This window comes from Notolepis coatsorum, assembly GCF_963971535.1.
Source record: "Notolepis coatsorum genome assembly, chromosome: 1".
NCBI classification, from domain to species: domain Eukaryota; kingdom Metazoa; phylum Chordata; class Actinopteri; order Aulopiformes; family Paralepididae; genus Notolepis; species Notolepis coatsorum.
In genome coordinates, this window is record NC_140165.1 from 143697228 (window position 1) to 143713542 (window position 16315).

The 16315-nt window shown below is 42.0% G+C and overlaps 1 protein-coding gene across 2 annotated transcripts; it reads right to left on the bottom strand.

Annotated features, from left to right (window-relative positions):
• Nucleotides 1–453: 453 nt before the first annotated feature.
• Nucleotides 454–15915, bottom strand: tti2 (TELO2 interacting protein 2). 2 transcript variants are annotated; one of them, XM_084314310.1, is made up of 11 exons: nucleotides 15799–15915; nucleotides 14812–15304; nucleotides 14464–14534; nucleotides 13445–13662; nucleotides 12168–12225; nucleotides 11641–11769; nucleotides 10805–10897; nucleotides 6591–6778; nucleotides 6244–6387; nucleotides 4390–4484; nucleotides 454–1031 (listed from the first exon to the last, which is right to left on the bottom strand). In XM_084314310.1, exons 2-11 carry the CDS (start codon nucleotides 15296–15298, stop codon nucleotides 895–897), a joined length of 1620 nt encoding a protein of 539 aa, XP_084170436.1. In that variant the 5' UTR covers nucleotides 15299–15304; nucleotides 15799–15915; the 3' UTR covers nucleotides 454–894. The 2 variants fall into 2 exon arrangements, with proteins under 2 accessions (XP_084170436.1, XP_084170435.1); XM_084314309.1 differs by having other exon boundaries at nucleotides 4390–4549.
• Between the last annotated feature and the right edge of the window lie 400 nt (nucleotides 15916–16315).

Sequence of the window (16315 nt, forward strand, 5' to 3'; positions counted from 1 at the left end):
TTTTGATTGGCCTTCTTGACTAAGCTATTGATGTGATGTTTGTAAGTGAGGTGAGTGTCAAGAGTTACTCCAAGGTATTTGTATGTTTCTGTTATGGTTAATGTGTGATTTGCAAAGTGTATGGGGTCAGACATAGATATGTTTTTTCTAGGGGATCGGAAATACATACATTCTGTTTTCTTAATGTTAACAGTTAGATGATTGGATTGCAGCCAGTCGTGGAGAAGGTGAAGATCAGAAGATAGTTTTGCGTTTATAATTATAATGTCAGGGTTTGGATAAAAAATAAAAATAAAAAAAACAGTTCAGCACAGTGGAATGCATTAAGAGGTGAAATAGCCACAATTTACCTAAAGTGTGTCATCACATTAGTTGAAAAAAAGAATCTGGAAAATGTCACAATTAAGGAATATATAACATGTTTATAAATCAAAGTTTATTCAATATAAAACATCCAGGGTATGTACAGTACACAGATATAAGTATCTACAAGCTAGGCTAAATGCATTCTAGTGGGAAGAGGCAACCTGGGGGTTAAGTAAAGTTATGAGGGAGGCTTCTATCCAATGACACTGCAGACTGTTTGCTATCAGTCCCTTATTTCCCCAATACAGTCTAGGATTATAAAACAAGAATGAGTTTGTGTCGTCATAAAATCATTGGAAAATGGCTTCCTCTTTACGACTGGGAGACTGGGACTTGACCTATCTCAAACTCTGCCCTCCTTTCTTGATCCTCCAATCACAACTGTTGCTTTCCTCAGACAGAAAAGGCTTCCTCTTCACCATTGGGAGACTGGGAACAGCACTTACACTTTCTCCTGGTGCTGAACATGTTCTGTGAGAGCATTGTGGCTGCGTCCCAGTCTTCTCATGTCAATCTAGAGTACAGTGTTTAGCCAGACTGTCCATGGCTCCTGGTACCAGCCAGGTGTGCATGATTTTTCACCTTTGTGTCGCCATGGTTACCATCTCCAGGCAACTCAGCACAGGACCACTGGCACAGCTGCTGTCCATCTGCTGAAGGAGAGGCTGAGAGACAGACAGACCGAGAGAGAGATAGATCGGCATTCGGCAGTGACTCAGACAAGTAGACAGATAGAAACTCAGAGATAGACGGCTAGATACTAGATACAACCATCAGGTCTAGAGAGAAATCAGTAACACTTCACTTTACAAATAAGTAAGGGATAATGTATAGCTACAAGGTCATTGTCGCAAAATAATTGACCGACACTGCGCCTCGGTGTTCTAAACGCAGTGAAGGTCAATTAGGCGAATGTTAAAACGCCTAGAACCCACCTCACCCCTGCCCACTTTGACAACCTAGGATGGCTTAGAGTAGACGACAGAGTACAGCAACTTGCAATGGGCCTGGTCTACAAGATACACTACACGACCAAGGTACCCATGTACATGTCAAAATACTTCCCAAAGGTCAGTGAATACCACGATCACAACACCAGAGGGAGCTCCACAAATCATGTTAAACCCAGATTCGGCTCAAATAAGGGACTAAACACGTTTCGCAATTATGCCACATCAATGTGGAACGCCCTACCCAAAGCTGTAAAGGAATGTGGATCACTACCCACCTTCAAAACCTCTCTCAAGGGACACCTACGGGAGACTGCAATTCAACACTGGCCCCTGTAAATATCCTAACCCAACCCCCTCCAATGTACAGTCATTTACCTAGTATGGTTGTCAATAGTCCAATGTACAATTTTGTATGTTTGTACAGTGTCTCCCCCCCCCCCCCCCTCAATGTACAGTTTTGCTTGTATATACAGTGTGCCCCCCCCCCCCCAACCACCTCCAATGTAGATTACCCAGTATGGTTGTCAATATCCCAGTGTACCCAACCCCCCCCACCCTGACCCAACCTCCTCCAATGTACAGTTTCTACGTCAAATGTATATACTCCCTTTTCCTGACTCCTTCTGTATCACAAACAGTACTGTATTTGCAAATCTGGTATGTCATAAATGTATAGATGTAGCAGTACTGACTATCTGTATGTCATGTATGTCATATATGTCCTGATGAATTGAAAATGGGGGACCCTGATGTAAACAAGACGAAAGTCTTTCTCTGGTCTGCATCCCCTTAACAATTGTGTGTATTGAGCTGTACTGTATTGTACCCATTCTGCAATCTGTTAATAAAGTTTTCAATCAATCAATCATGTAATAATGATGAATAACCTAGGAACCAATGAGGAACTACTGTACATACAAGGGCAGGAACAAATATTATATTTAACAGAGTTTACTTTTAGCAGGTGAAAAACAGGGATTAGCTTTTGAGTGAATGTGGGAAGCAAAGTAGTAGCCATTCTGGAAGGAGACATCAGGTCTGAGACTTGAGTATTTGATAGTTAATCATATAATTTCTCAGTAATAAATCATTATTATTGTGGCCATTATTAATTTCTAAGTGTTACTGAGAAATCCCTTATGAGCCTGAGATACTTGGGCCAGTGTCCTATTTGGTCGTTGTAAAATCATGATTATTAACACATTGACCGCCGGGGGTTGTGCCCATGTTATACCCCTCTCTGCCACCGTTAAAAGCCTATGGAGATGTTTACCTTCTTTGCAGGGCTATAACTTTTTTAATTATATTGCTATATTGACATTACTATGGCCCATTCAACATCGATTATCTATCGTTCAGGATGTGGGAACGTTATACTTTTTCATCCATAGATTGTTGTGTTAATACCTTTGAGAATATAAGTATGTTTTTAATCTTTTCTGCTGTAATTCCAAAAACGCTAGTTATAGGCCCAAACGCATATGATAGATTATCAATTGGTGTTTCTTTCCCATACACGCTATATTAAAAAATTCAAATGTATATGATCGGTATACATTATACTTCATCATGCGTGGAGGAAAGGGGGGGGGGGGGTCGTTTATAATTCCTTGATCATCAGTAACAGCTTTATGTAGTATGGGTGATATATTGATCAGATGGTTTGCAGTGAAATGAATAAACAATCGGGCTGAAAATAACGTTACTGTTCTCTTACCGTGGGCCGATGAGACTGGCGGTGAAAGATCCCAATTATTCGACGCCGATCGCCTAGGTCCATTTCCGGTTTGTATGGCGCAATAAACGCCGAAATCATATCGATTATTACGTTTAGAAAGCGATCCATATGTACTATAGTGTCTGTCAAGAGTCCCGTAGCGAGATGTGACTGCCGGAGGAATTTCCTCGATGCACCGATGACACTTCCGGTTTTTGCGAGTGTGTAACTCGCCCGACCATCCACCAGGCGGCGGTATTGAGCCATTGCAGTCCCATCTAGGGTCCCGCTAGGGCATCGGTGGTTGGGTGGATGAATTATGAATGCCATGGCGAAAAAATGAAATATTGATAAAAAAAAAACGCTGTACAGCGATGTTGGCGGTCAACGCATGGCGGACAATAACGCTGAAAAGCGATTTTGGCGACCAATGTGTTAAAGGAACACGCCAACATTATGGGAAATGTGATTACCTTCTCCAGAAAGAAGACCAATATCCTCTCTGTGCATTGAGTAAAAAGCTAGCCTAGCTTATCACAAATTAATGGAAGCGGATATGGACCAGCTAGCCTAGCTGTTGACCAAAAACACCTCTCCCTTAAGCTAGACTAGTGGTCCGTATCCGCTTCCATTAATTTCTGCTAAACTAGGTTAGATTGCAGGTGGATAGATTTCTACTGAATGCACAGAGAGGATATTGGCATCTATCTTCTTATCGGACTCTGGAGAAGACGGTAAGCACTGGTAATGTTGCCGTGTTTCTTTAGGGAATCAATTCCCTTTCAATTTAATCAATAAAAAATTTAAACTACACTGCAATTTCATACAAATGCTTTTTTTCAACATTTGAGTTTTTGGAGGAAAGTTTGTTAAAGGTGAACTGACCCGACACTCACCTGAAGTTTCCCAGAAGTACAGTGAACTGACCCGACACTCACCTGAAGTTTCCCAGAAGTAGTGAACTGACGCGACACTCACCTGAAGTTTCCCAGAAGTACAGTGAACTGACCCGACACTCACCTGAAGTTTCCCAGAAGTACAGTGAACTGACCCGACACTCACCTGAAGTTTCCCAGAAGTAGTGAACTGACCGACACTCACCTGAAGTTTCCCAGAAGTACAGTGAACTGACCCGACACTCACCTGAAGTTTCCCAGAAGTACAGTGAACTGACCCGACACTCACCTGAAGTTTCCCAGAAGTACAGTGAACTGACCCGACACTCACCTGAAGTTTCCCAGAAGTACAGTGAACTGACCCGACACTCACCTGAAGTTTCCCAGAAGTACAGTGAACTGACCCGACACTCACCTGAAGTTTCCCAGAAGTACAGTGAACTGACCCGACACTCACCTGAAGTTTCCCAGAAGTACAGTGGTCCAGAAGTGTGAGACAGCGGGTGGTCTTCTCCATCAGCTGCTCTCTGACAGAAGCAGACAGCAGTGAATCTGAGGAGACATCAACCAGCAGCCTCAATAAACTCCTCAGCAAGACAGGTGCACGACTCTCCATCCTAGAGAGAGAGGAAGGAGACATAAGAAGAAGGGAGAAGCCCAAGTAAGATACCGTCAAGTAATACAACCTAATACCTTTTCTTATGGCCTGTGTTTCAACCACAAATGTTGTCTTACCGTGGTGGAGACGACCCAGGAAACAGACCAGGTGACGTGACAAGATGCTCCATTAAAACCCATACTACTGAAATTATTTTAGACAAGGAGGTAACTAATAGTAGTAGTAATAATAGTAATAATAGTAGTAGTAATAATAGTAGTAGCATTAATAGTAGTAATAGTAGTTGTAATAATAGTAGTAATAGTAATAGTAGTAGTAATAGTAAGAATAGTAGTAATAGTAGTAGTAATAAATGGAAAGACATCGTTTGACATCATGAAACATTTTAGAGTTTTGTTCCTTAAAGCGTGGGTCATTTAGTTGAAATGCATTGTAAATTTGAAAACTGATGAACACACAAATAAAAATGTGTATCTATATTTTAGGTTAAGGTGGTGTGTGATGTCTCCAGTGAGGTTAAGATAAGGGTTAGGTTCATAAGAATAGAATAGAATAGAATAGAAATACTTTTATTATCCCGTGGGAAATTAGACACTGCAAATCGCTCAACATTTAAACATTTAGACAGGACAGGTCACAAATTAGAATAATAACACAAATCAAATCAAGTTGCCTAGGATAAGAGTAGAGTAAAATAAAATAGGATACAATTAAATGAAATAAAATATACAGAAATAAATACAGTAAGAATATACTGAGCATACTGAGCATGGGGTAAACAATTTGGTCAATATAATTATAATTTAAATCTAACTAAATGAAATATGAAATATATATTCCAGTATTCAGTGTAACTAGGTGCTTTAGGTAGTGTATGCTTTAGGTAGTGTATTGTCCTCCTTGGGTTCCAATAAGACTTAGATCAATGTCTGGCAGCCGTCGCTGCCCCCTGTTGTGGAGCCTGGAGGCCGCTAGTCGCGTCCTCCTGCCACTATTGCCACAACTTTCAAGATGAAAAATCAACAAAATACAGATACCTTCTAGCCATGAGCTTGGGACTGGCACCCAAACTGTATCCTGGTACTTTGTCTGCTAGTACTAACTAAAGTACTACTATGCTGTAATGAAACAGGGTCCCGGGGACAGACTAAATCTGTGTTTGAACTGGCTGAAAATGTTTAGGAACCTCTGTTTTAGATCAACACCTTAGTTTTGCCAGTAGATGGCACCATTGAGCCTTATGTTGAATGCTGGGTTTGGTTGTTGGTTGAATACTGACTTAAAGGATAACTCCACTATTTTGGGAAATTAGCTTATTTAACATCTTCCCTGGAGTTAGACAAGAAGATACATACCTTTTTTGTCTCTGTGCGTGCATTTTAGCTTTGGGAATAGACGCTCCGTTAGCATAGCTTAGCTTCATCACTGGAAGTGAGGCAGGACAGTAGCCTTACAGTGTATTGCAAGGTCTGACATTGACCAAACTTGATATGCATGACCTTGGTGGGCTCTAGGTCAACTCCTGCAAAGGGGGTCAATGTCAGACTTTGCAATCAAAAGTTAGGGGGCTAATAACCCTTGCCATAATTTCAGTGCGCCCCCTAACTTTTGATTGTGACAGAGGAAGTATTGTCTCAAAGACAGTTGGATTGGTGGATCATTATGTTGTATGGAGTATAGAGGGTAGCTAACCGAGGCCAGGCGATGCTCAGTATCTTCTCCAGGGCGTCCAGGACTCCTAGTCTGGACTGCTCCTCTGGGGCGTCATTCACCTCCAGGTACCCCGTAATCACCCGCTCCACCCGCTTCAGGTGTCTGCTGATGGCTATATCCATCCTGGAGGAATGGAAAACAAACACACACCATAAATATTCCCTCCACAACCATTAGCGCCACCCAGTTCAGGTGTCACACACACGTTCCTCAACACACAGATGGGCTGACAAACAATCAGATAGTCAGACACACAGTTATACATGCATGTACCCATCTGTATAGAGCTGTAGTGGTGAGTTATAGACAGACACACAAAGACTGACCTGTCAATATAGAGTGGGAGAGATGAGGCATAGACGCGTCGCAGCGCCAACTTGTGTTCCATTTCCATGTGAGTCAGCAGCAGCCTCAGCACGTCATCATGGCGACCAGGCTTCCTGGGGGAGGGGGAGGGGTGTGAGGGGGGCTTCTCTAAGACCGGTAAAAGGTCCAGTAGACAGGGTAGAACCACCTGAGAGAGAGAGAGAGAGAGAGAGAATGAGAGAATCTTCCTATATTCATATACTAGGTATTCTATCAAAGACGGTTAATGAAAATACAGTCAAACTCTGAGATGGTTATGACGGCATTTTATTGAATTTGTTGATGTGACCCCTTTAAAATCAACAGCGCATACTAGAGTAAATAATTATGTAATAAAAGCCTGCAAATAAAAATTTATTGACACAGGTATAAGGTCACAAGCCGGGCTGGGCGATATGGCCAAAAATGATATTGCGATATCGATAACAATATCATATCACTCAATAAAAAGAAATCTAGTATTAAAACAAATATAAATAATTAAAAAAAAAAAAAATTATTAAACAACAGATGTTTATTTTGCAGCAATTCTTTTCGTTGCCGCCATCTTTAGTGTTACATCCCCTCACACTCCAGTTCTCAGGCTGCAGCTGGTTTGAAAGCGAAAGTAAACCGGCTTCTCTGCTGGCTGTGGCTCCAGGGGAGTTGAACAGTTCTGGCTCTGCTAGTTTCTTTTCTATCTTTTGGCGCTTTTTTGGTGGACAAAATGTAAACCGTGACTCATGACTGGAGACTAGCTCTGCTAGCACATAGCCTACTGTGTACAGGTGGGCGGCTACATGGCGTAGTGGGCAAGGCGCTCGCCACGGAATCTGGAGACGCTGGGCTCGCCTGTTCGAGCCCAGCGCTCCACATTTGCTTTCAGTTTAGCTGGTCGTCCGTACTAATACACATTGGCCGTATTAGGGGGTGGGAAACTGATGGGTGGGGATCGGGCGTTGTGGACAGTGACTCCTACAGGTCGGTTGGTGCGCCTGCGCAGTAGAATCAGGAAGTGTCGGGGGCAGCGTGAGCCTCCCACGCGTTACTCCTCGCCACTGAGAGATCGAGCTGCGCAGGTGAAAAGATGCGACTGCTGTTACCTCAAGTACCGGAGGGGACTTGTGCTATGTATGACTTAGTCCACATTGCAGCCGGCTTGTGGGAGGCAAGAAACAGCGTTCGTGACAGGGGAGGGTTGAATTGGATGATACGAAATTGGGATGGGAGAAAAATATAGAAAATGGGAGAAAAAGTGGATAAAAAAAAAAGCCTACTGTGTACAGACGGTTTCAAACTGTATTTTAACACTTTAATCGCCATGGGTTAAATTCATAATTTACCATCCCTCGCCAGCTCTATTTGTCTATGGAGAAGTTCCCCTTCTTTGCAGGGCTATAACTTTTTAAATTCTATTGCTACATTGCCATTATTATGGCCCATTCAATGTCCTATATGTATTGTTCAGGGTGTAGCAACGTTAAACTTTTTCATTCACATATTCATACTAAAATATGGTCTAAAGTATAAGTATGTTTTTATCGTTTTCTGCAGCTTTATCCAGAACTTGATTTATAGCCCCAAATGCATTATATTGATGATGAAATACAGTTTGGTAGCGATCGGCGCAAGATGAAAAATTTCAACTGGACGTACTTTTAGAATGATCTACGTATGATCTGATGATGACCGGATGGGCGGGGGATCGTTTATAATTCCGTGGGCAGCGTTAGATGATTCATCCAGAGTGGGTCATATGTTCATCATAGCAGTTTATATGGAATACGTTAGAAAATAACACTGAATCTTACCGTATGTTCCTCGCGCCGTTGGACGATCAGCGTGGAGTAGACCGTTTTCGATTATGGGATGTTGATCCTGATGAACCATTTCCAGGTTGTATAATACTATATACGTCCAAATAACGTTGTTTATTGAGTTAGGGCGAGCGATTGATCATCCAGTGTGTTGAGATGGAGTCCGGCTACCGATCGCGAGTGCCCGGAGCACATATGGATGAGCACTTCCTGTTTGGCGCGCCCCTCCCTCTTGGCCGATCGGCCACCAGATGGCGCTCTCGAACCGTTGGACAGTTGAGTGGAGCTCACCAGTACATCTCAGGGCTCCGGGAAAGGAAATATGATTTCGATGACAGATTTTTGAAATATTGACATCAAAGACGAGTTACGGCGTCTTCGGCAGAATGAGCATGGCTAGGAATGACGTCTTAACTCGTCCCCGGCGATCATAGTGTTAAATTAGAAAGCAAACAAAATAAATGGACAAGAGGAAAATAAATCTCAATTTGGTCAGTATTGTCATTTGGACAAGCAAAGCCATTACTTTAAGTTGCAGGCAAGAAAGACAAGTATGTCCACTGTCTCTGGTTTTAAAACTGCCCTATTGCAGGTAAAAAAATAAAAATAAAAAATCTGTATTTTTTTCCGATTTTTTCTTCTTCCCGATATCAACTATTAACACTTTGATCGCCAGGGTTAAATTCATAATTTACCATCCTTCGCCAGCCCTATTTAACATGGAGAAGTTCCCCTTCTTTGCAGGGCTATAACTTTTTAAATTGTATTGCTAAATTGACATTACTATGGCCCATTCAACGTCCTATATCTATTGTTCAGGGTGTAGTAACGTTATACTTTTTCATTCACATATTCATACTAAAATACGGTCTAAAGTATAAGTATGTTTTTATCGTTTTCTGCAGCTTTCTCCAGAACGTGATTTATAGCTCCAAATGCATTATATTGATGATGAAATACAGTTTGATAGGAATATGCGCAAGATAAAAAATTTCAACTGGACGTACTTCTAGAAGTTACTACGTATGATCTGATGATGACCGGATGGGGGGGGGGGTCGTTTATAATTCCGTGGCCAACGTTAGATGATTCATCTAGTGTGGGTGATATGATCATTAGCAGTTAGTATCGAACACTTTGAAAAATAACGTTGAATCTTACCGTAGCTTCCTCGCGCCGTTGGGCGATGAGCGTGGAACAGAAATATTCCTATTATGGGATGTAGAAATATTCGATCCATTTCCAGGTTGTATAATAGTATATACGTCCAAATCATGTTGTTTATCGAGTTATTGGTAACGGATTGCTATCCGTTGTGATCAGCTCGAGTCCTGAGACTATTACCGAGTGATCGGACCGAATTGAAATGAGCACCAGCTTTCATTTCCTGTTTCCGCCCTGGGCGATCCGCCGATCGGCCACCAGATGGCGCTCTTGAACCGTTGGAGAGTTGAGAGGGGCTCAACAGTAGATCTCAAGTCTCCGGGGGAGAAATATGATTTCGATCACAGATTTTTGAAATATTGATATCAAAGACTTGGTACGGCGTCTTTGGCAGAATGAGCATGGCGAGGAAAGACGTCGTACGGCGGTTTTGGCGACCAGTGTTAAAATATATTGCGATAATTATCGTTATCGTTATATCGCCCAGCCCTGTGACATAAGAATGAAATATGATGGGGTCTGTGGCTAGGAGGACATAGCCTATGTACAGTATGTACCTGTGTTAGCGTAGCTTCGTTAGTGTACAGTACCTGTGTCAGCTTCGTTTGTGTACAGTATGTACCTGTGTTAGCGTAGCTTCGTTGGTGTACAGTATGTACCCGTGTTAGTGTAGCTTACAGTATGTACCTGTGTTAGCGTAGCTTCGTTAGTGTACAGTACCTGTGTCAGCGTAGCTTGTTAGTGTACTGTATGTACCTGTGTTAGCGTAGCTTTGTTAGTGTAGCTTCGTTAGTGTACTGTATGTACCTGTGTTAGCGTAGCTTCGTTAGTGTACTGTATGTACCTGTGTTAGAGTAGCTTTGTTAGTGTACTGTATGTACCTGTGTTAGCATAGCTTCGTTAGTGTACTGTATGTACCTGTGTTAGCGTAGCTTCGTTAGTGTACTGTATGTACCTGTGTTAGAGTAGCTTTGTTAGTGTACTGTATGTACCTGTGTTAGCATAGCTTCGTTAGTGTACTGTATGTACCTGTGTTAGCATAGCTTCGTTAGTGTACTGTATGTACCTGTGTTAGCGTAGCTTCGTTAGTGTACTGTATGTACCTGTGTTAGCGTAGCTTCGTTAGTGTACTGTATGTACCTGTGTTAGAGTAGCTTCATTAGTGTACTGTATGTACATGTATTTGCATAGCTTTGTTAATTTACAGTATGTACCTTTATTAGCGTAGCTTCATTAGTGTACAGGTGGTTGTATAGGGCCTGGTAGAGCACTTCAGCCCTGTTGTACTGACGCAGATCTGCTGCAGGCTGAGGAAAAGAAAACATGCATCATATTATACATACAGATTAGAATTACTTTTTATATACACCTCTTTAAAAAAGAAAAAACCCTAAAGCATATTTCAAACCTTTATTTAAACTCGAAAGGCAACTGAGGTTTCCTTCATTTACAGTCACGTCGAGTGAAATAATATATTAAATGTGATGATGCAGAAAATTAAAGCTACAAAAAGGAGTTTTCAACAAAAGCATACTTTGGTATAATTACAGTAATCAAATGGGACCATTGCTGAAACAATTTGATTGTTAAGTCTGATGCCATGTGTGAAGTACAGTATATTCATGTCCAGGGCCAGTGAGAGATACTAAGAGCACATACCCCAAACTGTTTTTTTTATGATGCAGATCTATTAAAACAACAAGGGACACAGCACAACGCAGGAAGCTTGGCCAATATGTCATGACTTAACAACCCCATTGGTAGCCACATTTCCCATAAAACCTCTTGCTATTTGATTTGACGTAGAGTTATTTTTGTTCATAACGCAAGTTTTGTAAGGCTCAGAAAGGCCTCCTTCACACTGTAATGCCTTCAGCAGAGCTCGACCCGGTTGCACACAATATCAATATAGAAGGTATTAATTAATTTAAGCAGGTTGCAGTGTCAAAGTTACTCCAACCATTGTCATGTAGCACTGTTGACTGTGACAGCCTGACCTGACATACACACACACACACTAAATATAATAATACACACACACACTTCTTACTGTGTTTAGGACCAGGTGATGAAGACATGTGACTCCTAGTATTCTGTTGTCCAGCATGTGGTGGTCAGAGAAGAGGAGGGACGGGGGGAAGAGACGAGGCAGATGGGGCGACAGGGCCGGACGGAGAATCTGGACACAAATATAGAGCTTTACTAAGAGGCTACTTAATGATTAATAAGAGTACTAGGTCTGTGCCTCCTCGGTTGAGTAATCGGTCAGTTTGGTCTTAGTTGTTTCTTGTGCTTTTTTTCCATGCTGAATGAGTTATTCCCTGAAAGAATCATAAGCACCTGTCCCAGTTGTCAAAGTGTCAAGTCAAATGACCATTAGAAGAATTTATTTAGTTGAGGACAACCATAAAGAGCACACTTTTTCTGTCTAGTAAAGACACATTTTTCCATCAAGTTCGGTCAAATAATAACCTAAAATTCTTCTACAAAAGATAAAACTTTCAAGGACTTGACAAACACATTTCCTTTGGCTCACTGTCGCCAAACCCCATTCCTCAAAACTGATAATAAACCCACCTGGAGCAGTGACCAAGAAAACACCAGCTTCACAGCCTCACAACGCTGCCATCTCTCCCTGCATACACACACATACACAGACACACACAAAACCAAATGATATATGCATGCATACATACATACAGATCAGATAAATTTTTTGTATTTTGTATTTATTGGTTTAAAATACAGAGACAGTGCATATTAAGGAACATTTGACTGTAAATATGCCAGTTTAGCCAAGTTGGCTAATTTTCAACTGTAGTCTCTGGGGCAGGTGACATGAGCACAACAATAGTTAAAACATAGTACAATAATTAAAACACAGTAGGAATCAGTATAGGCCACAATACACTAAAATACATACAAACAAATACATTAAAATACAACCCCTCAGTTAAAAAACATAGTACAGTAATTAAAACACAGTAGGAATCAGTATAGGTTACAATACACTAAAATACATACAAATAAATACACCAAAATACAACCCCTCAGTTCAAATGGTCGCACACTTGACCATCTCTCAACCATGATTTTAAGTTAGTTTTAAATGAGATGTAACTTTGATACTCCCTGAGCCGTGTTGGCAGACTGTTCCAGGTGTGGGCTGCTCTCACGGAAAAGGCTGTCTGACTAAAAGCAGACCTCCTGTTTGGGACTACACAGTCCCCTCTGACTACAGACCTGGTATATCTATCAGCAAATGCTTTCTGTTTTATGAAAGTACAGAGGGGGGGAGGAGCCAAGCCATGTAGGATTTTATAGGTAAGGCAGGCATCTTTGAATTTGACAAGATTGTCCCAGCTCAGTAGGTTCTGGTTTGCTATGCTATAACAATGGTGGTGGCTGTTTGTTTTCCTGTCCAGAACTTTCACAGCCTGATGGTAAAATACCTGTACAGATCGTAATGTTGTACAGGAGGCTTGTGTCCAGCTAGTCAGACAGTATGTTAAGTGTGACATAATAATGGCATTAAAATACAGTGTTGCTGCTTTTGTTGACAGAGAGTTTCTGATGTGACGGAAGTTTGATAAGTGAAACTACATACACACACACACACACACACACACACAAAACCAAATGATATACATACACACAGATCAGATAGACAACGACACAATTGAGTGGTATTGTAGCATATCCAAGCTTCCTCCAAGAATATCATTCATCCAATTCAACTACTGAAGTGAAAGTAGAGGGACTCAGTCACAGTGAATCAAATATACCTCCCGAGACTCTCCTTCCACCCACTCACTGATCCAGTTCAAGTGTTAAAGAGCTGGAAGGGAACTCACTTGGTCAGCTCAGGTTGAAGAATATCCAAGATTCCTCCCAAGATCCCCGTCCTGTTCCCCTTGCCTCCCAACATCTGCTCCCCTCTGCCCCTTCCTTCCTCCTCCTCATTACTCCCCATCAGGAGGTGTCCTGGGTCCCTCCACCCCCCACTCCTGAGCAGACCCCGTAACAGGCTGCTGGCGGCATCTCTGGAGGCGGCGCTAGTCCATGGCTGCTCCTGGAAGTACAATTCAGAATACAACACTTAAAAGGACCATACCGGGCGGCGTGTTAAAATGTATCTCCTGGTCGCCTCTTGTCAAAGAAATTGATGCACGCATTGGACCAGGAAGTCACAATGGATATGGAGAAAGAGAGAGAAACTAAAACATGTTTTCTAAAGAGTGACCAATTTGTTAGCATGACCAGCAGATACTTTTTGAGTAGGTTTCTTCTATAAAATTCTAGTTTATCAACAGAACGTTCGCAATTAAAGAATAAAATGTTAAATAAAAAGAATAAGCTATGCTCTGGTCAGGGGTAATGTAAAATATGTGTGATTAGTAAACGGGCTAAAACTCATATCCAGACCATGGTCCTTTAAGCAATAACACACAGGGGTTATATCATGGTTATTAACAACATTTGGCTGAGGTTGTAGCACACCAGTGCCAATGACTATGATACAGCAGATTATTTTGGTCCTCCACAAACAAACTTTTCACATTGTGAGGCAATAAACACCCTGGCTTGCTTGCTTCTTTGATTTGGTATAGATTCAATGTAAACAAGGTACAGCGATACCAATAAGGTACACAACACATTCCTATATTGTGCTTCTAAGGACTCATGGAATGCCTCTCATCCAATCACAAGAAGTGTTTGGAACTAGATGCTGTATAATGGTGGAATAAACTGCTTACTGAGAGCAACTAGCATAGTATGTTCCAGAGTGCGAGTTCCATGTCAGCCCATAATTGAGCGAGTTACTTCTGCAAAACCTGATTCATCTTTTATTTAAAGACACATTGATGCCTACCTGGAAGTGGGTCACAGCAAAGACACAGCACAGCGAGGCCACACTATGGACCAGGGAGACAGACCTAGGCCCTAGGAGCAGAAAACAAGGAGGGGTCAATCTGCATTATAATAATGCACAAAAGTAAACAGATTCTTGAGATCAGTGGAGTAATATAATACAGGAAATGAACGTTGGATTTCATTTCTCCAGCTCCTGACATTGGCCATGAGTTCAGCTTCCACTCGAGGGAACTGCCTGACCTCAGCCTGTTTCTCTCTCATCCACTTGCCCTTGTGTCAGTCCCAACCCCAGCATCTCGCTCTCATTTCCCTTCAGCTTCCCAGTCTCCCCTCATTTCTCTCTCACCTTCAGTCCCTCTCCCTCTCTCCCAGTCCCCCAGGCTCCGCAGCAGGGCAGCCAGAGCAGAGCAGACAGGCAGGGCCCTGGCAGGGATGCCCTGGTATGAACTAGCTGGCAGGGAAACACTGTTTGTCTCACACAAAGGCAGAGCTACCCACTGGGTCAGGGACTGGACCAGGCCTATGTAGGCTTTCTCTAGCTCCACCTGTTGATTGGCCTTCTGTAGTCCATCATCCTGATTGGTGAATTTAACAGAAAACAGCCAATGAGGATCTGCATTTCTGAATAACTGTTCTATGTGGCCGATAATAGCTGTCGCCTCCAGGTTTGAAGCTTTTTCAGGGGCACCAATCAGCTTCACCAGGAGCTGGCCCAGGACCTCTGTGATCGGAGGACAGGAGTGTCCCTCATGGAACCGTGACGGGAGAGAGAGGGAGGTCCCTGGTGATGCAGAGGACATCTCGAGCTGTTGAAGGATGGAGGACAACTCCATACTGATCTGGCAAGAGATCAAGGAGATAACGTTAGACATATACAGTAAGGCAGTAAACAGTTTTTAATGTAGATAGAGTCAGTAGAATGCATTATCCAATATGGTAGAGGTTGTATACCATACATAAATATATAGTATGTTGTCTAGATTACACAGATAGTTACTACTAACGTTACACATTTCTATTTACCAGACGCATGGTACTGCAAAAATGAGGTTTGACGATTTTAGCAATGAATGAATGAATGAATGAATGAATGAATGAATGAATGAATGAATGAAAACGTTATTTAACAGATTGCAGAATGGGTACAATACAGTACGGCTCAATACATACAATTGTTAAGGGGATGCAGACCTGAGAAAGACGTTTGTCTTGTTTCCATCAGGGTCCCCCATTTTCAATTCATATAGACATTTATGACATACACAACATACATGACATTTATGGCATAGGGACATATAGGTATTTAGTATATGCAGACTAGCTGAAAAATTACCTTAAAGTTATACTCCCCGTATTTTTAGACCAATGACGAGTTAGACAAATGCGATAATAAATAACATTTTCACTGACTTCACGACAGTACGAAATTTAACATTTTACTGAGACGGACCGACCACGCGTGCATGAACAATTAGCTTCCGTCCGTGGTAACGTCCCGTCAAAGGTTCCTACCCTCTTTTCTGAAGGGAAAAGAAAAACGAACCGTCCGTGCGTTTGGTCGGTACTCGTCAACTCGTAGTTTATGATGGAGGCGAAAGACGAAAGTCTTTCTCTGGTCTGCATCCCCTTAACAATTGTGTATTGAGCTGTACTGTATTGTACCCATTCTGCAATCTGTAAATAAAGTTTTCAATCAATCAATCAGCCGTTGCTGCGTGATTTTTTTCCGTAGCCGCAGTTTGCGGAGACGCTCTCTGATTGGCCATTGACGTTTCTGGTCATGTGACATGTGCGCCCAATCGTGTGATGAATGAATGAATGAATGAATGAATGAATGAAAACTTTATTTA